The sequence below is a fragment of the Arctopsyche grandis genome, chromosome 8 (genome assembly GCF_051622035.1).
Source record: "Arctopsyche grandis isolate Sample6627 chromosome 8, ASM5162203v2, whole genome shotgun sequence".
NCBI classification, from domain to species: Eukaryota; Metazoa; Arthropoda; class Insecta; order Trichoptera; family Hydropsychidae; genus Arctopsyche; species Arctopsyche grandis.
The window spans coordinates 30,722,110-30,746,608 of NC_135362.1; the positions used below are offsets into that span (position 1 = coordinate 30,722,110).

At 29.0% G+C, this 24,499-nt stretch overlaps 1 protein-coding gene and 3 long non-coding RNA genes across 4 annotated transcripts; 3 read left to right on the top strand and 1 right to left on the bottom strand.

Annotated features, from left to right (window-relative positions):
- The first annotated feature begins 872 nt into the window (after positions 1–872).
- LOC143915944 (uncharacterized) lies at positions 873–14,429 on the top strand. Its single transcript, XM_077436763.1, has 6 exons — positions 873–934; positions 3,371–3,488; positions 4,453–4,590; positions 4,651–4,722; positions 13,522–13,616; positions 14,193–14,429. The coding sequence occupies exons 1-6, from the start codon at positions 929–931 to the stop codon at positions 14,427–14,429; spliced, it is 666 nt and encodes a 221-aa protein (XP_077292889.1). The 5' UTR covers positions 873–928.
- LOC143916116 (uncharacterized) lies at positions 6,868–8,396 on the bottom strand. The gene is made up of 2 exons (XR_013260947.1): positions 8,285–8,396; positions 6,868–8,202 (listed from the first exon to the last, which is right to left on the bottom strand). It is a non-coding gene; the product is annotated as an uncharacterized LOC143916116 (long non-coding RNA).
- LOC143916114 (uncharacterized) lies at positions 10,830–12,972 on the top strand. Its single transcript, XR_013260946.1, has 3 exons — positions 10,830–10,892; positions 11,007–11,109; positions 11,190–12,972. It is a non-coding gene; the product is annotated as an uncharacterized LOC143916114 (long non-coding RNA).
- Positions 14,430–17,805: 3,376 nt separating the features above from the next.
- On the top strand, positions 17,806–20,047 carry LOC143916111 (uncharacterized). The gene is made up of 2 exons (XR_013260943.1): positions 17,806–17,933; positions 18,902–20,047. It is a non-coding gene; the product is annotated as an uncharacterized LOC143916111 (long non-coding RNA).
- Positions 20,048–24,499: the final 4,452 nt, after the last annotated feature.

Below are 24,499 nucleotides of genomic sequence, written 5' to 3' on the forward strand. Positions count from 1 at the left end.
CAGGCCAACAGGCGACTGCAGGACTCAATAACCACGCGCCAAAGGCGACTAAAACTTACGAAAATATAGCTGTCTCTTTCTCTCACATTGATTCATCGATCAACAAGAATATGCAGGTGAACAGTCAAAAACATGACTTATCGCTACCGCCTTTAAATCATACGTAGAAATGTATTTTTTACGATGTACCCCCTTTCTAAATCATAAAAAATCTATTAAAATAAATTTCTTGTAGTTCATTCTAGGAATACAAGAAATATAGGGTGTATAGCTTTGAAAACCACATAGTTATTACGAAAAATGTAAAAATTGGGGCACTTGCATACCCCACTTCGGTGAGGGAGGGTTAAGCTTAAAATTGTGATTTTAATTATTAGTATTGAAAGTTTGACATCAAAATATTTCAAAAACTTATTGACAGAATATTTAATATTCCTCAATTTGATTTGAATTCACGAACTTCTGATTCAGAAATGGAAATCTAATTAAAATTAGAAATCAGATTGGTGTATGAAAAGGATCGCAGAAGATGTTTTGAAGTGCTCTCAAAGTCAAAATTGCAGATACATAAGTCAAAATTTGATCAGCGATCTCGATCGAGTGGTTTAGTGCAAATACGGATCCTCTCCGAGCAATTATATACTAAGCAAACATCTACCTACATATTATATATATAATATATAAATATAAAAAAGCTACGAGAGAAAATTTGCGACCGTTGATCTTAACCTTGCGTGTGTGAATAAAACAACGTAATGCACGTTTAAACCGCGGGAAGTCCAGTCCAGATGTAAACAACAATTTACACACATAGCATCTCGGAGACATATATAAAGAGATCGCATGCTCCAAACGAAGCTCAGTATCAAAATCTTTTGCCAATAAATCACAAGTGTTGTGCCGAACGTGTGTAACCAAACGAGCAATCATGAAGGTAAATTTGAACCTTTCAAAATTCTCTCAAACGAGCTGATGAGTTAATTTTTCGATTTTTTTCTCAAGTATCGTTTAAATTCTCATCGCATAATATATTTAATAATTTGATTCAACTTTCAACATTTGAATATTACTTTTGTCATATTACATATATTTCACGCATTTGAAAAGCAGTTCATCTATCCAGAGTCCATTCGATTTATTTTGCCCTCTGTGTTTCTATAATATGTTTATGGTGATATTGTATGATAAGAACATGATCAATATATTCTTATAGATTCTGGCACATTCATGCCGGAGAAAGTGGATTAGAAAAATTAAATAAGAAATTTAGTCAATTACAATCATCTTTTAAGAGGGCTGTACACCCGAAACCTTAATTTTGTTACTGTTCCTTTCTTCGATATATATATTGAGTAAATGCAACAATATATATCAATATATATATTGAGTGAATGTGACAGTTGCGCTTCGACCAGATAAAACGTGTTTTAAATTGACAAAATCGAGGTTTCGTATTCTACTATTTTCTTCTCCAAAACTGGACCAATTTTTAAAAAAAAATCATCATCGGTATGAGAAAGATATTTTCTGTGCATCTGTCGGCGTATTTTTTTTAAATCGACCGTTAAATAACCACGCTTGACTCTTTTCGTGGGTGTAAAAAAGAGGCCATTTTATAGATGTTTGACGGCTCCTACCTCCTATGAAAAATATTTAATCAAAAAAATAAAACGATAGATGCACCCCAATGGTGGATATCAATAGCATATTAAAAAAATAATTCCTCTAGTGCCATAATTGAGGTAGGGAGAAATATAGTACGTTTGTATGGACAAGGCGCTGCTGTCCAGCCCTCTTAATGCAATACAATATAACAATATAATACAATACAATTTTCATTTGTATGTATTAGGGGGGTTCTAGGACACTTAACCTCTAGACACATTCCCCCTGGACACATACCCCCGGTCAAAATTTTTATAGAATATTTTTATCCCCGTCGAGGATAAAAATATTTTATAAAAATTGACAGTATTTTTAATAAAAAGCCGGTATCAATGCTAATTTATTTCAGCCAGAAAAATACAGATTCAGAAATACGGATATTAATAATACTTGAATCAGTTTCTTTATAAATAATCAATAATCAATAATAATAATTTAAAATATACAAAACTCCAAATCAATTGTATTTTTTTTCCTCTTCTCGATTTCACGAATTCCATCATGGATAGTCTAAAAATATTTAAAATATATTAATAATAATATAACAATAATATATGTACACTTTTATTAAAATTTACTTTCAATACCACATAATGCAAACGCTAACTGGTGACTAATAGTCTTTTAAATTGATATTTATTCTATTTACTACAATAAATTGAAATTAAATATTGTATATAAATTGAAATACAATATGCTTTACCACACTCAATTTATTCTTATTTATTACTTTACTTTATTATTAATTACTAATTATTTTATTATCATTACTTTATTATTAATTACATATTATATCTTGTGACTTTATTTTTTATACTCTTAAATAGTTATGATGACTCATTGTCATTACTATCATCATTTAATTTTATTTTTGACTACATCACAGCAAAATAAATATTGATTAAAAATATTTTTGTTAATCAGTTACACCGCCTTTCATAAGTATAAAAAAAAATAGGCTATGACGAATTTAATTCTCTACCACCCGTATTATATTTATGTACAATGCACATATTTTTAAAAATACTTGCAGGATTTCATTTTAAGTTTTTAATTTAAAAATTGATCTTTCTAACATCTTCTTTTTTAATCTTTTGAAAATTCATTCCGAAAGTTAAACTAGAAATGGGAGCTTTTCCTCTTAGAAAAGTCAAAAAAAGTTGTGACCACACGATTTGTTCCACACCACTGAACGAATCAAGCTGAAAATTTATATTTGTATTCTTTATGTACTGACTTAGAGTTGATGAGGTTTTGATCAGAATTCGTAAACCGAAAATAGTATTTTTTTTAAGACAATATTTCATTATTTTATTTTGAAATTTAAATTATTTTTATTTTATTAATATTTAATATGTATAATATTTATTGTGATTTTAAGTAATAAAAAATAATTTGAACAAAATCAGACAACCGAAAGTAGAACTTTTGTCTTGTTTTAGATTCCTTACATTTATACTCAATTTGTATCGAACATGCTCTCATAGTCGGTATGTGTGAACGTGTATGTATGTTTCATTATAGAATTTTGTTTTTATACTTCTTATATTTCTCAAATACATAGATAAAGTCGCGGGTTTGAGGTTTAAGGGCCGAAATTTTTCCCCAGGGCCCGAAATTCCTCTCGGCGGCTCTTTACATACATACATGTTAATGATTCACCACTTGATATCTCACTCATTGTTTCTACACATTTATTTTTCAGATACTGAGTTTACTTACGATTTTGGCAGTTGTGTGTGTTCATCTGTCTACTGGTGCTACTATTCCAGAATCAAAAGCACCAGTTGAAGAAACGTTGCAAAACACTGCAGGTGTTGAAGGTATAACCATTTTTCTTTTTTTCGAATAAACTAAGGAGAACATTATTTTCATATTGAAAACCAGGACATTTTATCAACAACAAAAATAAAATTCTAAATATATACTTCCATTATTAAAAACTAAAATAAATAATGAATTTTCTTTAATGCTCTTATAAAATTCTACACAGAACTGGTTAAAATTATTCTTATTGATAAACAAACATTTTAAATATTGCGTTTTATCACTAGACCATATATTGTTCACCGAAGAAAAAAGTCCTTCGGCAGATGCATATGTTCCTGGTAACCAAAGATAATAGACTAATTTGCCTATATTTTTGTAGCATACATCATTTTCGCTGAAGGCTTTGTATATTTAAATTCATCTTGAAGATAAAAGAGTGTACTAGTTTTATCTGACAACTTACCCAGACAGATACTAAAAAAACCAGTACTGTACTGGTAACAAAACAGTACGAATGGTCATCTTAGAATAAACCATATTGTTATTATTACATTTTTATACCAGGAAGACCTTACAGGTAAACTCCAATACGCCTTCCTGGCCAATTACAAACAATACGGCATTTTTAATTTACAAATCGCTGAATTACGAGACACTAAAAACTCGCAAATTAACGAGACATCTATGAATTGTACATAAATCATATTCAAATAGTGGTGACATAGTAGGTAGGAAGGATTTTTAGCCAATTTTTAATCGGGAACCGTTTCAACAACGAAATCAGAGAAAATTTGCAAACTCTGTTAGGAAACGATCGACCTGGAGTCACAAATATCCAGCAGCACTACAGATATACTCAGAAAAATTCTTTTCAATCGAGGTCAGCTCATGAGATCGAACCCGGTGCCTCTCGACGGTAAGCAGAAGCTTGACTAGGCTGCTATGTACCTATATATGTAATATTGTAGTAAGGACTTGTATAAATATAATACTAAAATGAAAAAAATGCTGTTTCAGATGCAAAGGACGATCTTGAATCATCTGAAAGTCGATGGGGAGGCTGGGGCGGTGGTCATCATGGTCATCACGGCGGTCACATACATGTGATAATAGGTGGTGGTCATGGGGGATGGGGTCATGGTGGCCATGGCGGGGGTTGGGGACATGGTGGAGGATGGGGACATGGCGGTGGAGGATGGGGACATGGCGGAGGAGGATGGGGACATGGTGGAGGATGGGGACATGGCGGAGGATGGGGACACGGTGGAGGTTGGGGACATGGCGGAGGTCATGGATGGGGACGATAGAATTTAATAGTATTAGTTTTATTTATTGATATTGTACAAATAAAGTGCAAATGAAATTATTGAATCTGTGACTCATTAAAGTACTTTATTTGAAAAGTTACAGAAGTGTGATACACACATATGTGTGTATATATGTATGTAGATGAGGCATTATGCTACTAATCTGTACTTGTTTATACCTAGGTTACCATTCTTGTTTAAAAAATAAATTATTATAATCGAAGATTTGTTTTGTTTTGTTTGGGACAAGGCTGTTGATAATTTTTGAAAGTTTGTTCAACAATCAAAAGATTATAATTGAACGAAAGTTGAACTATGTATACTTCACTTTTACATTACTTTTCTAATTGAATCGCTTAATTTTGGAAAGTAAGTAGATAAAAATCAATGACTTTTTGAAAGAATCTTTAGTAAATTGAAAATTTTTGATTTGATTTGATTTTTAAATGCTTTTTATTATTACGAAATTATGTTCACAATATATCTTATATATATTTTTTAATAGCTGCTGATTTACTGATCATTTTCTATTTTACAATTTTAATTTAATTTGGTTAGTAATCATAGTATTATATTATTCTAATGTTAATGTATGTACATCATAATAGGAAAAAGAGCTCAAAAACCTATTTACAATTCTTATAAATGCTCATAATACATCTAATACATAATATTAATTAAAGACTCAATAAAGTCGATGACCTAAAGCAGATTGTGTTTAGGTAATCTGTGTGTTATACCTGAAGGGTATAGACATTTTGTTGTAATCACCGAGACTCTTCACAAGTGTGTTACTATGGTTATTAGTGATTCTGTCATAGAATCTACTGGTTAGTTTGTTAGTAGTGTCTGTAACAAACGGAATATTATATATAGCATGCATTTTTTTCTAGTTAGTATATATGGGTGTATTATAAATTATTTTTAGGGATTTATTTTGTATTACTTGGAGTTTGGAATGGTTAGTATTCGAGGCGTTATTCCATACAGGCGAAGCATAGGTTAAAAATGGTAATATGAGCGTGCGATATAATTTTATTTTATTTCGAGTTGATAAAGAACTATTGCGATTAAATATTGGGTATATTGAGGATATACCCCGCATCGCCTTGCAGTTCGCTCCCTCAATGTGAGGTGCCCTAAATATTTTATTACTGACTGCCATTTCAGAATTGCAAATTTAATCGTTTTACTAACATATGAACATATATACAATTGTTGAAATTACTACTTACCGTTTCAAAAAATATAAATGACATTATTACTCATATATTATTAGTAGAATTACATTCAAATATATGCCGCCAGTGTTCTATAATTTATTAATCCCCTGAACAGCATCCCTCCAGTCATGCATTCTTAAAGTTTGTACTTAAATATATAAATATACACACATATGTATGTATGCATTGTTAAGTACTACGGACTATTACTTCTCAAAATGTGCTCAATTGAAAATCATGTTGTTATTTTGGATCACTTCTGGCCAATGTGACCCTGATATAGGTACATATGTACATATGTACATACATACATATATATATGAATATATTAAGTAATAGACAATTATTTACTACTAATGTTGTGCCCGATGAAATATCATCGCATGGGTGTTGTCATATTAGGTAATTAAATAAAAAAAATTAGAAGAAATGTGTTGGTTCTGTGTTCGATCTGCACGTGGTTGGATTTTTTTCAAATATATTTATATTTAATTGTTTAATATAAAAAATACCTACATATAAACAATATAAAACACAAATAGAAAAATTAATTAATTAAATGCATTTTCAATAGATGGCGCTAAAAACTCAGAGACTTATTGCCCTAGTATATATAGAAGTATATATAATTTAGAAGCCCTAGTATACATACATATATAGTATATATATATATATATAGAAGTTTTTTGTTGATCTGTTATTATGTCCGTATAATATTCGTACGTTTTTTTGGCAGTGTTTTAACTGTGATGTACATATGTCGAATCAAAACGACTATTATAGTACGGTTAGCGTTATCTTACACAGACACACAGAAACAAAGAATAATGATATTATATACATATATGATATGATATCAAATGATTGAGAATGAATCTAACTCGCAAAAGTAAAACTAAATGCCAATGTCATCATACGTTTATATATTACTAGTGGTTTTATCCGGCTTCGCATGGAATTTGTAATATAATCTAATAGTAAATATTTATTTGTTTTTTTATTAAATTTATTTGAATCAAAAAAATAATAATGTTCACTGATCGTCATAGTAACTTTAATTTCTTTTCAATGCTTCCATCCAAAATTTACATACATACAAAGTCTCTTTCGAAATTATATATTAGATGTATATTTTAGAGATATACTCGTACATCTAATTCTTTATCTACAAATATACATCTAATATATATTAGATGTATATTTGTACTACAGGCAGGTAATTGAGTTACCCACGGGTAGTTGACTTAAGTCAACTACTTACATATATGCCAAATATTGAAAAATTCAAAACCAAATAAGTCATTGATCAGATAGATGTGATTGTTTACACTGTTCGACACGAAAAATGGTTCACAGACGAGATATGACTTTTCTTATACATAGATCTATGCCCAGTGAACACGAATCTGGTAATAAAAAATGTTGATTGGCTCGAGATTCGGAGATATATGTGCTTTTAAAATCGCGCGATTTTTCTATATCTTAGTGTTGTTCAGTCGATGTCTCAAAATCTGTCAATATCCTGTTCTAAGTGAATATTGGAATCTATAGTCGGGTATTTTATCTTTCATTTGTAGTACTTTTCAGTTTCCAATCTCTTTAAGTAGTCGTCCAGTTCAAATCAAAAGTCAAAAGTACATATTTTCACTTGGGATTTGCGAACAGTGTTATTGTCATGTCAAATAAGTCATTGATCAGATAAATTTAAACTTATAAATACACAGAAAATATAATTTTATTTCAATTGTTTATGAGTTTTTTTTTCACTTTTAAATTCAAATGGAAAACAAACTGATTATATTACTCAGGTTCAAGAATGTGATGTTCGTGGATTTATTTAAGGAAATCATGGAAGCGATCTCTAAAGCAGATAGATATATGCCTTGAACTGATATATGCCCTTTGAACTGGTTCATAGGGTTATCTAAATATCATATTCTAAATTTGCAAGCTATTTTATTTAGTAATATTATTGCCCGTATTGTTTGAAAGAAGCTTTGAAGGTATTCAGTGTGTATTAGAGTCAGAAGTTATGTATGTATATATCTTTGTTAGGATCTTATTATTGGGTAATCGCCTGGAGTCAGTCGAAGTGTGGGGTAATCACCAGGAAATGTGTTTCCAGAATCATTAGGGGGTCCAGTTATCGGGTAATCGCCACCAGGGTTATTTGTGGGCCTATTTATTGGGTAATCGCTTCGTTGAGGTAGTGCTAGAGCTGTCGATACAAGTGCAACCTAAAATCAGATACATTAGATTAATTTATTTTTTATATTCATAAATATTATGCAGTGTTTGGGAAAAAAAATCAGGTCTAACTAAAAATATTATGAACTTCATATTGGTTTGTTTCTTGAATGGAAATAATTGATGATGTGTTTCTGCTTCAAAAGGAAATAGTGAGTGTCCTCATTTTTGTTTACTACTTCGACTTTATATGTGATTTTGCAGTAAAAAAAGAATAATACATATAAATTAGTGGTAGTAAAAAATATTAGGAATAAAATTCTCCGACGTAAAACCAGTTTTATAATCAACTATGTATGTATATTATATAAAACTGTATTTTCAGATATTTGGAATGTACATATATACAATACACAATTTATATTTGTATTCTTTATGTACTAACTTAGAGTTGCTAACGTTTTGGTCAGAATTTGAAAGTATTTTTTTTTAAAACAATATTTCATTATTTTATTTTGACCTTTTAATTATTTTAATCTTCTTGATATTTATTGTGTATAATAAATATAGTGATTTTAATTAAAAATAATAAAAAAAATCACTAAATTAAATGAACAGCAAGTGGGATTCTTTCCTCTTAAGATAGTCAAAAATGTTGTCGCCTAGATTCTGTCCACACCCCTGAACGTATTAAGCTGAAAATTTATATTTGTATTCTTTATGTACTAACTTAGAGTTGCTAACGTTTTGGTCAGAATTTGAAAACCGGAAGTAGTATTTTTTTTTAAAACAATATTTCATTATTTTATTTTGACCTTTAAAATTATTTTTATTTTCTTGATATTTAATGTGTATAATAATTATATTTATTTTAAGTAATAAAAAAATTTTGAACAAAATCAGACAACCAGAAGAAGAACTTTGGTCTTGTATGAGTTTCCTTACCTTAAACGGTATGTGTGAACGTGTATGTATGTTTAATTATCGAATTTTTTGTTGTGACCTTCTTATATTCCTCAAATAAATAGATAAAGTCATGGGTTGGTCACATCCGATTTTTTTTTTAATTCCGGCGAGGTAAGCTGCATTAAATGAATATGAAGCTACATTTAAGTAAGTATCTGTATAATTAGGTTGTATAATATAGTATTAATTATGAGATGTTGATAATAAACCTGTATTTAACAATTAGTAAGTGAGATATGGAGTGCGTTTTAATTTTTTAAGATATGGAGTAATTGTAAAGATTATTAACACTTGTCAATGAGACTACATATGTATATAGCCGAGAGAGTAGAACTCGAAACAGTGAAATAATATCAGTGAAACTAATATCACGATAGAAACAGTGAAAATAATATCAGCATCATGAAAGTAAGATACTAATATTTCTATAATAAATGGAATACGTATATGATAATACTTGTATATTGATTTTAGAGCTTGATAATTCTTTTTTTCGTATTTGGATTGTTTCAAATGATAACAGCAAGAGGTTGTATTTTTTAATTATATACATATGTATGTATGAAGGCATAATTTTAAATTTATATGTATACTTTTTAGTTCAGATTGAAAGATCTCGAGTCTACGAGCATTTGTATGAAATGTCTTCACGTTACAACAAAGATAAATATCCCTTGGTGAACAATCATATTGATTTTAATGACAAACAAAATCAAAATTTTTACAATAATAATGAATGGGATCAGGATTAAATGATTAGTATTTTGCAGAATTAAAAAGTGTATATTTACAATAGGTATATATTATATATACATATATACTTTTATTCAAATTTGGAAACACATATGATTGGTTGAGAATGTCTTAATTTAAATATGAATATAAAATTTTTAAATATTTCTATTGACTGATTTGAATTACTGAATATGTACTTTTTATATATGTAATAAATACAATACATAATAACTACATTGAAGATTATATTAGTCACTATACTCATAATAATCATACTAATTGTATATTGAGGGAATTATTACTCTTGTTGTCAAATGGATTATTATCATTCTTGGAATATTAAATGCTACTAAAATATGGAGTAAATTCAATAAAAATATGCCATTAAGAGAATTGTATACAATTGTAAAAATTTCTTAGAAGAAAATAGTAAATAGTGAAATTATTTTCGTATGCACAAGCTATTTACAAACATATATATGCATATGAAATATTAAACTTACGTTTACTTTGTAAATAAATGGTAAATAAATAGGTTTTTGAGCTCTTTTTCCTATTATGCTGTACATTAACATTAGAATAATACAATACTATGATTACTAACCAAATTAAATTAAATTATAAAATAGAAAATGATCAGTAGATCAGTAGCTATTAAAATAGATATAAGATGTATTGTGAACATAATTTCGTAATAATAAAAAGCATTTAAAAATCAAAATCAAAATGGTAAAGTTACTCTTGTATGTATAATCATCTGAAATAAGAATTTATTTTTAAAAAAAGTCTATTAACATTATATTTACGTAGTTTTGCAGTGACAACTATCAAAAAGTGCTAATAATACTGGAAATCAAACGATGATTTGACTTTGTTATTTAAATTTCTTGGATAATAAAACAGATCAAATAAAATATTCTTCAAACTTTTTTATTCGTCTATTTTCTTTATTTTATTCCTATAAAGCACTGCGTCATTTGCTGAATTATACCAGTTTTGGTTACACTTTGATACAAACAACATCATCAACATGAATAAGGTAACCGGAATTGTGTAAATAAATATACATGTATATTTTTAAATCGTTTTCAATATAAGATGAATTACATATATTAGTTTGTTTGAAATCTAAAGGAAATTGAACAATTTGTAGGTAATCTTAACGCTTCTGATATTGACAATATGTGCAATAATCAATTCAGACTGCACCACCAATCCAAACATTGCTTTATATCCAGTTCACCACATAAAAAGAGGTCGTATGAATGGTTTATACACAGTAAATTAAACTATCATCAGATATGCAATGTTTTTATACATATATTTTGTATTTTAGATAAACGTTCTCCGCCATTTTATTGGCATAGCTATGGTTTTAAACACCATATCCCTCATGGCTATAAACACTTTGGACATCATCATTACGATCATTTTAAACACAAACATTTCGATGACAGCTATTCGTCATCTTTTGAACATTTTCATGGTTAACTCAGGTTTTTCAAATTAAATTATATTTTAATGTAAACATAAAGTACTCACAGTTTGATAAAAGCACCTGAAGAATATGATAAAAGTAGATACAGATCAGAATTATTTGCAATCTTTTTATCTTGATGTATTTTCGGAAAACTAATCAACTGGAAAATGTTATATATGTACATTAATATTCTTTAATAATGTTTGAAAGTTCAATGAGTTGCTTATTTTTGTGAAAAGCATCAACTTCTATATCATACGGTGTATGATTGAACCTTACATTATAATTATAAGTTTGTTGTTGATGTGTAAGCCAATTAATTTTTAATTTTTATGTTTTGTAAGAAATGTTTTAAAGAAAATAAAGTCAATTTAAAAATTAGAAATGTTTTTAAAGCCGCAAATGGGAAGTATGGGTAATTTAATAGGTGAATAACAATTAACATATTTAAGTCAGTTCAAAGATGTTGCATTCCATTGTAGATAAAAGAAATGGTGAATATTATTCATTTGTCAGATTATAAAAGAAATTATAGATATTTTTTGCATATAAAACTTGTTATTTTGCAAATTTTTCGATTTAATATCAATTTGTATCTATATTTTTTTGTTTTTTCACGCTAACTGAAAACTGGTTTTAAATTGATTTGATATTTTAATAATCACAGACTAAAAAAAAAAAGATTGATTAATTCAAAGCGACATAAAAAGCAAAAAATGTTCACAACATAAAATGATCTTTTAATTTGAATAAAAACTGCCTTATCGAATGAGTTGATGTTAAATAATGCGTAATGAATAATCATTGTCGTAGGTCATTTTTTGCATTGTATATAATTATTGAATTTTTATTTTGAAAATTACTATCCGACATCCGATCTTATTACATACGTATTATAAACAAATTTTATCGAATTTAGATATGTATTAAAGTGGTGAGATAGATTTAATTAGATTGTCAAATTGCTTTTGAAACTACACATCAACAAGAATTTACGAAATCATTAAGTAGATTATTGAATAGTTCGATTAGATTCGTTGTTTAAATAAAATGTATGCTGTCATCAAAACTGGCTGCTGGGATTCCCATACGAATTATGAAGGACATTTCGTAGGAGATTGTTTATCAAATTTTAAAATTCAACATTTTTGAATGATTTTCCGAATGTGGTGTGTTTTTTTGCACTTAAGCGTGAAATATGCCCAACTGAGCATGAAATGTCTTTGATCTTTTTTTGTTGTTTTATAATAATAAATCAATAACTTGCTTGCTTGATGCAAAATTTTACCTTTGCTTGCATAGATCACTACAGTTTCTTAATTATCTGTAATGATTTTTAACTAAATCATAATATTTGGAATTTAATTATATTATTATATTATACAAGCGTTGATAATATTTTTATTATTTCACAAATGTATGTAAATAAATACATTAGGACTTTCATAAAGTGAACAATTATGCAAAATAAAATTGAAGTACTGAGAAATTAAAAAAAAAAACCTAAAAAATGCATTTCGTCATTTTCTCATTTCATTTTTAATGCAAATCTATTATATTGATATTTGAAATTGTACATATTTTGTCATGAGTATGTAAATTGATGCTAATAATGAATTATTAAAGTGATACCCAAATTATCTTTATGTTATTTTGATACACCTACTAAATCTGAAATATCTTTTGTGTTTAAAACAGTTATTTTAAAAAATAAAAACGTTTGATTTCTTACAACTATCACATTTCCGTAAATAAAAAATAAAATTAAAACAATACAATATATGTATGGTTCAATAATTTTTACAAATATTCACACGATGACCTTCATATAAAGCAACAAACAAACTAAGTCGTTTATTTACAAACTACGTCTGATAGATTGAACAGGTTCTTTGTTTTGATTTTTATAAAAAGTAAGTGAAAATAAAAAGGTCAATGTAAATTTTATTGAAACTTGGAAAATCGTTCACTTACCAAACAAACCTTAATAAAGATTAGCATTAGTTGTAAGATTGTTTTTTTTTTAATATAGCAAAGATGTGAATAATCAAAGGTAATAATTTGTAAATAATATAAATAAACAAATGGCTAATGACGTGGGCTCTCAATAAAATAGATTGCAAATATTTACCAGGTGGTGGCTCAGGCTAAGACCACTCATTAAAACCAGTACGCTTCGTATAAATAGAGAGCTTTATCCCGGACCAAATCATTACTGTATTACGACCGAAGAAGCGACCGCGGCTACCAGTAATTTTTTTTGAATTCCACACAATGAAATCGGTATGTTTTGTGCAAATATGTTTAACCACAAATATTCTTAATATAATATTCATTTACAATTGATACATATGTATAAAGAGACCATATAATGTGATAATTGAATATATACATATAATATGGTCTTTAAAATTTTTGATACAACATAAAGGCTACATTGTAAAAGTAAAATTCTAGAAATTTAAACATGACCAGTTTGAAAACAATAGATGAATATATGTATATATTAAAATAGCATTTGCTATTACAACATTTAGTATTATAATTCTTAATGGATAATTTTTAAATAATAATAATACTTGTGAATTTGATTTTGTATGTTCAAAAATTTAAATTATTAATTAAATATTATTTTGAATTGTACTCAATAAAAGCCAAACTATTTATTTTTATATTAAATATTATTTTCTTTGGTAACAATTAGTCACAACTTTCTTTTTAATTTGATATTGAACACACCTATTACAAATATATGTATATTCATATGTACATGTAATACTTACATATATCTAAATATTTACATATGAATACATTCAATTTCAACTTTTATTTTAATCGCAAGTATTATTTTTTTTCTAGACTTTATTCTTATTGGCGTTTGCCGGTGTATTGGCCATAGCTTTGGCTTTCCCGGCCCAGCTGGTTCCCGTAGAACTCCTGGAAGTGGCTGAAACAGCTCAACATGGTCATGGATATGGCCATGGTGGTTATGGCGGTGGACATGGAGGATTTGGTGGAGGTCACGGAGGTCATGGGGGTGGTGGTCACGGCCATGGCGGTCACGGACACTATGGAGGACACCATCATCACGGATAATGTGTTTAATAAAGTATCTTAGTATTAAGATTGGAGTGAATGGTTAATTTGGCTATGTAGATATATTGTATTTTACAATAACAAAAAAAATAATATAATGTATCAATAAAATATTTTTAAAACACTTGCTCATATGTATTTCATTTTAAATTTTTATATTTTGTTTAAGAATATGAATATAGAGTGCTGCTCACTGAAAACGGAACCCCTCAAATTTTACAATTTTCGGGTAATTAAACCTATAATCGTTAAATATTAGGATTTTTTACTACTTAGTTGTTTAAATACACACCCTTTCTTCGATTCGAGCTCATTTTCGTTTGTGATTTTGGAGTGGAAACAATATAATTTGAAGAAACATGCCGCAGACCAGAAAATTACGTATTAAATGCAGCTAATTATATCGAATATGGCAAGTTGTGGAGAAATTTCCGCAAGATTAGGATGTTTCAAATCTACTGTCTTCAGAATCTTGAAGAAAGAACGGGAATTTGGAACGTTACAACGAAAAAAGGGAACTGGACCGAAACGACAGGCTTCCAGGAGGGAAGATCGTTTATTGACACGCGAATCATTACACGACACCTCAGAGATAGTGGACTTTTCGCAAGGAGACCGGCGAAGAAACCGCTACTCACGAATAAAATGACGCGTGCACGCTTAGAATGGGCCAAAACATACAAAATTTGGATTTAAATGGATTGGCGAAGAGTCATATTCTCGAATGAATCCAAATTCAACATGGTTGGCTTGGATGGGTTGCAGAATTTCTGGCGTAAATGTTGAGAATGCTACAAGAAAAAATGCACCCGGAATACAACAAAGCACCCTCAGAGAATAATCATCTGCGGATTTTTTTTATTATGGAGTTGGAAGAATTACATTTATGAAAGGGTTGGTGAATGTTGAAATTTACAAAAATATTTTAAAAGATCATCTCATACTATCAATAGAAAAACACCTTTCTAGGTGTCATATTTCAAGACGATTCTGCACCTTCCCATCGTGCAATTTTTTTTCTTTATTTTATGCATTTTAATGTGTACATTAATAATAAATACAAAAAAATGTGTTATTTGAAGGTGAAGACTTATTTACAACAACTCAGAGTACCAACATTAGCTTGACCTGGAAAAAGCCCCGATTTGAACCCCATTGAGAACCTGTGGAGTATTATTAAACGAAAAATCAGCAAAAACATCATTCCAAACCTCCAATCAGTACAAAATACTATCCAAAAAATATGATTTGAGAAATTCCCATTACAAATCCTCGAGGAATTCGAAAATTCCACGCTTTGGGGAATTGTCGCAGTCATTAAAACAAAAGGGGGAGCAACTAAATATTAAATATTTTATTATCTTATTATTATGTGTCTATACGTTGTTATTCAATTAAAACAATGTTCAAAAGTATTGGGCTTTATTTTCTACAACAATAATGCGTGAAGAAGACATCTGGTCGTAAAATATCCTTCACGCTTAATTTGTTGTTGTTCGTTTTTATTATATTTTTCTAACATACATATACCCACAAATAACTACAATGATATTAACCATCATTTTAAATCATTTGTGCGTGACTTTAAATCCAAATAAACGCGTAAAATGGTTTTTTCATGTTTTTGTAAGGGGTTCCGTTTTCAGTCACCGGCACTGTATATGTATGTTGATTTCATATTATATAGCTTTGAATATGTAAATTAATATCTAAAACAAAATTTAACAAAGCAAACTACATATGTATGTATGTACTGTTCATTTTCGTCTAGGAGCAATATGAAGCTTCAAGTCAAATGTTTCGATGGTGAAAACTTCAAGTTGATTGTTTGACTTTCATTATTGTATAACAGTTTCCCAGTATTAACACATTGTATGCGGGAAATGGAGATTACAGTCTTTAGAGTTTTTCTGCTTGACTGCGCTACCAATGTGATTTCCGTGGACAGGGGTAGGTAACTAACCTTTTTTTATACAAATAATTTTTGAAGTAAGAAAAAAATTCCCATCATCTTTATGTTTTTTCTATTGATTGTGATATTTCATTGCTTTAAAATACTTATAATTAATTGTCTAGCGAATTTTAACTAACCAATCTTTACTAACTTTGATCCACTGAATTCGAATATGATAATGATTTTTGTTGGTTTGTGATCGTTTACGAGATATGAGCGTATAAAAAATGCGCGATTTTTACAGTTTTTTGGCTTTTGCGGTCTTTAACTCAAAATCTAGTATTATTGTGCCCAAAGTGAGTATTGAAATCAATAGTCAGATGTTTTTCCTATTGATTGTGATATTTCATTGCTTTAAAATACTTATAATTAATTGTCTAGCGAATTTTAAAATTCAATAATATATTTTTTTTACGAATTTTTTCTCCGTGCTATTTTGCATTTATTTGGCAAATTTTTTATTTCACCTCGTTTATAAGGATTGGTTTTCTATCTCAATATATTTTTAGGAAAAACATCTGATTATTGATTTCAATACTCACTTTGGCCACAACAATACTAGATTTTGAGTTAAAGACCGCAAAAGCCAAAAAACTGAAAAAATCGTGCATTTTTTTATACGCTCATATCTCATAAACGATCACAAACCAACAAAAATCATTATCATATTCGAATTCAGTGGGTCAAAGTTAGTAAAGATTGGTTAGTCTCCGCTCTGTTAATTTTTTTTGTTGCTCAGTGTAATGAATAAAGTCTGGACCCAGAGGGTGCCGCGTATTGTTCAAATGTTGTAAATGCATTGTTAAAGGTTTGCCGAACCTTGTTTACAAAGGATTTACAACAATGGAACAATGAGTGGCACCTTGGCTATCCTACCTCTAGTAAGGAATTAGTAAAGTGATACCCAAATTATCTTTATAATATTTTGATATATTTAAAAAATAAAAACGTTTGATTTCTTACAACTATCACATTTCCGTAAATAAGAAATAAAATTAAAACAATACAATAAAACTATGGTTCAATAATTTGTATAAATATTCACAAGTTCACCTTCATATAAAGCAACAAACAAACTAAGTCGTTTATTTACAAACTACATACATACATACATACGTTTGATAGATTGAACAGGTTCTTTGTTTTGATTTTTATAAAAAAATATGTAAAAATAAAAAGGTTAATGCAAATTTCATTGAAAATCAGTTCGTTCACTTGGTAAAATAAACCTTAATAGAGATTAACATTAGTAAACCTTAATAAAGATTATCATTAGAAAGATTATTTTTTTTTATATACCAAAGATGTGAATAATCAAAGGTAATAATTTGAAAATAATATAAATAAACAAAAGGCTAATGACGTGGGCTAGCAGTAAAATAGATTGCGAATATTTACCAGGTGGTGGCCCAGGCTAAGGCCACTCATTAAAACCAGTACGCTTGGTATATATAGAGAACTTTATCCCGAACCAAATCATTACTGTACTACAACCGAAGAAGTGACCACGGCTACCAGTAATTTTTTTTGAATCCCACACAATGAAATCGGTATGTTTTGTGCAAATATATTTAACCACAAATATTCTTAATATTATATTAATTTACAATTGATACATATAAAGAGACCATATAATGTTATACTTGAATATATACATATAATATGGTCATTAAAAGTTTTGATACAATATAAAGGCTACATTGTAAAAGAATATTCTAGAAATTTAAACATGATCAGTTTGAAAACAATAGATGAATTTATGTATGTATATATTCAAATAGCATTTGCTATTAAAACATTTAGTATTATAATTCTTAATGGATAATTTTTAAATAATAATAATATTTGTGAACTTGATTTTGTATGTTCAAAAATTTAAATTATTAATTAAATATTATTTTGAATTGTACTCAATAAAAGCCAAACTATTTATTTTTATATTAAATATTATTTTCTTTAGTAACAATCAGTCACAACTTTCTTTTTAATATGATATTGAACACACTTATTAAAAATATATGTATATTCATATGTACTGTAATACTTGGGTCTACCTCACGGGCCCGAATGTGAAACGCCCGAAAACGCAAATTATGGAAGGCAAAGATCGAAAATCGAAAGATCTTAAGTCGAAAGATCAAAAAAAAAGGTTAAGTATGTACTCACGTACATACTTAATTTGTGCAAGCAGGATACAACAGGAACAAGAGGAACAGACTTTTCCTCCCGTATTAATGTGCGCGCGCAGAATACGGGAGGAAAAGCCTGTTCCTCTTGTTCCTGTTATATCCTGCTCGCACAAATTAAGTGAGTATGTACGTGATTATGTACCGTTTACCATGCACTCTTTTTTTTATCTTTCGATTTTCGATCTTTGCCTTCCGATATTCGGGCGTTTCACATTCGGGCCCGTGAGGTAGACCCGTAATACTTACATATATCTAAATATGTATTTACATTCAATTTTAACTTTGTTAGAGAATGTTGTTTTTAATCGCAGGTATTATTTTTTTTCTAGACTTTATTCTTATTGGCGTTTGCCGGTGTATTGGCCATAGCCTTGGCTTTCCCAGCCCAGCTGGTTCCCGTAGAAGTCTTGGAAGTGGCTGAAACAGCTCACCATGGTGGTGGATATGGCGGTGGTGGATATGGTGGTTATGGCGGTGGACATGGAGGCTTTGGTGGAGGATTTGGTGGAGGTCACGGAGGCTTCGGAGGTCATGGGGGTGGTGGTTACGGCCATGGCGGTCACGGACGCGGAGGCTATGGAGGATATGGCGGTGGACACCATCATCATGGATAATGTGTTTAATAAAGTATCTTAGTATTAAGATTGGAGTGAATGATTAATTTGGCTATGTAGATATATTGTATTTTACAATAACAAAAAAAATAATGTAATGTATCAATAAAATATTTTAAAAACACTCGCTCATATGTATTTTATTTTAAATTTTTATATTTTGTTTACGGATATGAATATGTATGTATGTTGATTTCATATTATATACATAGCTATGAATATGTAAATTAATATCTAAAACAAAATTTAACAAAGCAAACTATGTACATATGTACTGTTCATTTTCGTCTAGGAGTCATATGGAGCTTCAAGTCAAATGTTTCGATGATGAAAACTTCAAGTTGATTGTTTGACTTTCATTATTGTATTGTAAATTTATTAAATCCTTACGCTACCTTTTTCCTACCTATACCCATTCTACTGTTTCCGACATTTTAAAAATCCTATCTTTTAACAATATTTCTGTCAGGCGACGACATACTGATGCTATATTCTTCTTTAAGCTCATAAATGGTTTCCTTGATTGTTCTGATTTACTGAATAAGGTTAATTTCAGAATCCCAGTTCGGTACTCTAGACACGTTGCACTCTTTTCACTTGATCCTTTCAATACTAATTCCCAAAAATATTCTTATCTGCAGCGCGTTTATCGTATGTTTAACGGAGAGCTGAATGAGGTTGATCTATTTGGTATTTCCCTACATCAATTCAGGTTTAACATCAAGAGAATCTTGACCGATTGATTCATTTCTTCTCCTATTCTATTTTATAACCTTTTTCCAATATTTCCAATATTTTTATACTTTAGTTTAGTTATGTAATGTGCTATTTAATCATATTATAGCTTTCATTCTTTTCCTTTTCATTTGTTTATTTTGTATTTACCTTTTTCATTTGTTTTATATTTGTAAATTTCAATTTCTTCTTATATTCTATTTTATAACCTTTTTCCAATATTTTAATACTATAGTTTAATTATGCAATGTTCTACATATTTTGTCATGTTATAGCCTTTATTCTTTTTTTTCATTTGTTTTCCTTATATTTATCTTTTTCATTTTTTTTATAATCTTTGTAAAAATCTGTTATTGGACTCGGATGTTACATATATTATATATTTACTATTTGTTTTTTATACATATCTATGTACATCCTGTTGTCTGTTGATTTTTCAATAAATAAAATAAAATAAAATAACAGTTTCCTAGTATTAACACATTGTATGCAGGAAATTGAGATTACAGTATTTAGAGTTTTTCTGCTTGACTACCAATGTGATTTCCGTGGACAGGGGTAGGTAACTAACCTTTTTTTATACAACAAAATTATTGAAGTGAGAAAAAAATCATCTACATATATGATGTATGTAAATGATTGCAAAATCTAAAATATAATTTTTTTTTATACTGGGATAACCGGTAGAATTATGTTTATATAAAAATGTTTAGTGATCCCTTTTTTAAAATACTAATCGGCTTTAAACAATCATTAGAACTTCCATTTTAATTTTATTTGTCAGTCGATAGGTTTTAAAAGTTTTGTTCAATTTGAAAAAAACATTTAAAAGGATTTCATAATTGTTTTGAAATGTTCTATATTTTGAAGAGACTTTTTGAAAATTTCTCTGATTTGTGCCCGCTACAAGTTAAGGGTCAGTTACGATTTGGCCCGCATGCCAAGTGTTAAGTTAATGGAAGTTGTTAAGAGGGCTGAACACCAGCGCCTTGTCCATACAAACGTATTACACTTCTCCCTTCCTCAATTATGGCACTAGAGAAGTTATTTTATAATATGCTATGGATATCTACCATATGCATGTTTCTGTGGTTTTATTTTTTTGATTAGTTATTTTTTATATGAGCTAGGAGCCGCCAAACATCTATAAAATCGCCTCTTTTTTACACCCACGTAAATAGTCCAGCGTGCTTATTTAACGATTGATTTTTAAAAAAATACGAGCACACAAACATAGTAAATATCTTTCTCATACCGATGATGAAATTTTTTTCAAATTGGTCCAGTTTCGGAGAAGAAAAATTGAGAATACGAAACCTTGATTTTGTCGATTTAAAATATGGTTTATCTGGTCGAAGCGTAACTGTCGCATTCACTCAATATATATATTGATATATGTATATTGTCGCATTCAGTCAATATATATGAACAGTACACTCTCGATTATCCGGGCTAATGCTGGCGAGGGAGGGCACGGATAATTGAAAAACACGGATAATCCGAATCATCAAATTTTGACTTGGTTTCGAGTATAATATCATATTAACAACACAAATTTTTGTTTCATAATTTCAATACTCATTATTTTTTAAGAAAAATGTTTATAGTTAAGCAGATTTGTGGCCGTTAGTGCCTATAGTTAGTAATACTGTTGCCAAAATATAAAAAAAATCTAGTCAACCAGCCAGACGAAGCATTGAAATTGTCTACTAATCCTAATTTTTCATGGAAAAACTTGGCTGTTTCTGTACACATTTGACCGCTAATTGGTATTCCTTCTGCACATTTTTGGTTTTACTATATGAGTATAGTTGCAACCAAATCTTCGTATCTTGACATTTTCATACTTTTTCGTTTCGAAGGACCTGCAGAACTATCACAATCTCTCGCGAACGCCTCTAACTTATTTTTTTGTTTAACTATATTTCGAACACGTATGTAAATCTGAAATATTTTCGAGTTAATAGCAAAGAAAATAATTTCACACACCAAGTATTATAATTGATAATAATTAAACATACTTGTGTTCGAAAATCTGCTCTGAATACACGCACTTGTTTCTTCTTCGATGATCAAAAGCGACTGAAAGAATTGACGCAATAGTAAAATACATTTAAAAAGGGAACGAAAAACATTTCTGTGTGACATCATTATCATATTAGAACAAAATTTAATTAATTTAAAAAAAATAATTAATATTTTTCAAGCACGGATAATCCACAAACCGGATAATCCGCACCCGGATAATCGAGAGTACACTGTATATTGAAGAAAGGAACGGTAACAAAATTAAGATTTCGGGTGTACAGCCCTCTTAAAAGTAAACGGAACGTATTCTTCCCGTGGAAAAATAATTTATTTAATATTATATTTAAAAGCTGCTTCTCCTACGTGTAATGTTTATTTATTTCATTTAAAACTGTTTAATTATTACTTCACTGATTCGAGAGATATACTATTTATATATCTGCTGAAAAATTTGGACCGAATTCATTAAAATCGATACCGTATGTATGTATGTATGTATATCCGTAGTGCTTTGGTGAATGGAGGTATACATATACATATATGTATATGTATGTAATATTATATCAGCGATGCTCAACCTGTAGCCCGCCAAGCATTTATGTGCATCTCAACACTCCTAATATTGTACTGAACAGAATTCTTTATAGCAATCGGCATACTGATTCTCACCTCGATAATGTATCAAGTAGTCTGTAGTAATGAGGAGCCCGATTAGTCTAAAATAGGCAAAAGCTTGTCTCAATATCAGAAATCACATAATTTTTTTAATAAAAGTATAAATAAATAATTTTGAATACGTTTGTATGTAAATTTATATATTTTTTTAAATAAAATAAAATAAAGTAATAATTTATTATTCGAGTTTTATTTTTATATCATTATACTATGTAGCCCGCATAATTTAGTGAACATCTCTATTTGGGCCGGATGAAAAAAATTTTACTGATGTCTGTTCATATATCGTTGAAAAAAAATTTTTTTTTTTTATAGATACATACATATATACCAGGAACGCTTGACAGGAAGACCCCAATGCGCCTTCCTGGACAGTTAATTACAAAAATTGCAGTATTATTATTATTATATAAATCACTGTATTTCCAGAAGCTAAAGAACACAAAATAACAATTAATTATATAATTAATCCATTGAGACATCTATGGACTTAGATTTTGTAATTAATAAATAAATGTAATTAATATGTGAGAATCAGGTCTACCTCACGGCACTGAAATTGAAAAGGTCGAAAAAGCAAATATCGGAAGGCAAAGATCGAAAATCGAATGATCTTAAGTCGAAAGATAAAAAAAGGGTGCATGGCAAACGGTACTATGTATATATAATATATATATATATATATATATATATATATATATATATATATATATATATATATATATATATATATATATATATTATATATATATATATATATATATATATATATATATATATATATATATATATATATATATATATATATATATATATATATATATATATATATATATATATATATATATATATATATATATATATATAATATAATATATATATATATATATATATATATATATATATATATATATATATATATATATATATATATATATATATATATATATATATATATATATATATATATATATCAGTGGCATGCGGTGAAGTTATCTTTCTTTTTGTCATACAGCCTCGTTTAATGTGCGCGCGCAGGATACGGGAGGAAAAGCCTGTTCCTCTTGTTCCTGTTGTATCCTGCTCGTGCAAATTAAGTGAGGATGTACGACGGGGGGAGAGAGACTTTTACCGCACGCCACTGATATATATAGATATATATATACTAACCGTTTTTCATATGTACATATGCATGATAAACGAATATTTTCGACTTTTTCACGGTCACACATGAGAATCCCATCATACATACATATTTATATACATAATATCACTATTCTGTCTGTCTGTGTAGGATAACGCTCGCCATACTAAAATAGTCGTTTCGATTCGACATACATATGTACGTCACAGCTAAGCCACTGCCAACAAAACGTATACGAATATAATTACATAAGAAAAAAGCTTCTATGTATGTATAGTGTTTGCCACCAATGCTTCCTCTAGACGGCATTAAGTCTCTGAGTGTTTACCGCCATCTATTGAAAATTTATTTAATTAAATAATTAATTTTTCTATTGGTGTTTTATATTGTTTATATGTAGGTATATAGGTAGGTAGGTAGTTTTTACCATTTTTTTTCATATTAAATAATTATATATAAAAGGAATTTGAAAAAAATACGACCGCGTGCGGATCGAACACAGGACCGACACATTACTTTTATTTTTATTTATTTAATAACTAAATATGCCAACACCCATGCGATGATATTTCATCGGGCACAACTCTAGTAGAATTATAAACATAATTAGAGGCCTACGATTTTGTTTATTGTTTGAATAACACTGAAATGAATATTTTATTTTGTAGCAATATATAAAAACGAGTTGGTCAACTGTATATTACCAGTTTTTGTTCTTATTGGGTACGAGC

Coding starts and splice junctions, on each gene's coding strand:
- LOC143915944 (XM_077436763.1), top strand. Junction 3,489..4,452: donor AAACACTGCAGGTGTTGAAG/GTATAACCATTT, acceptor ATGCTGTTTCAG/ATGCAAAGGACGATCTTGAA. Junction 4,723..13,521: donor AGGTTGGGGACATGGCGGAG/GTCATGGATGGG, acceptor TCGTATAAATAG/AGAGCTTTATCCCGGACCAA.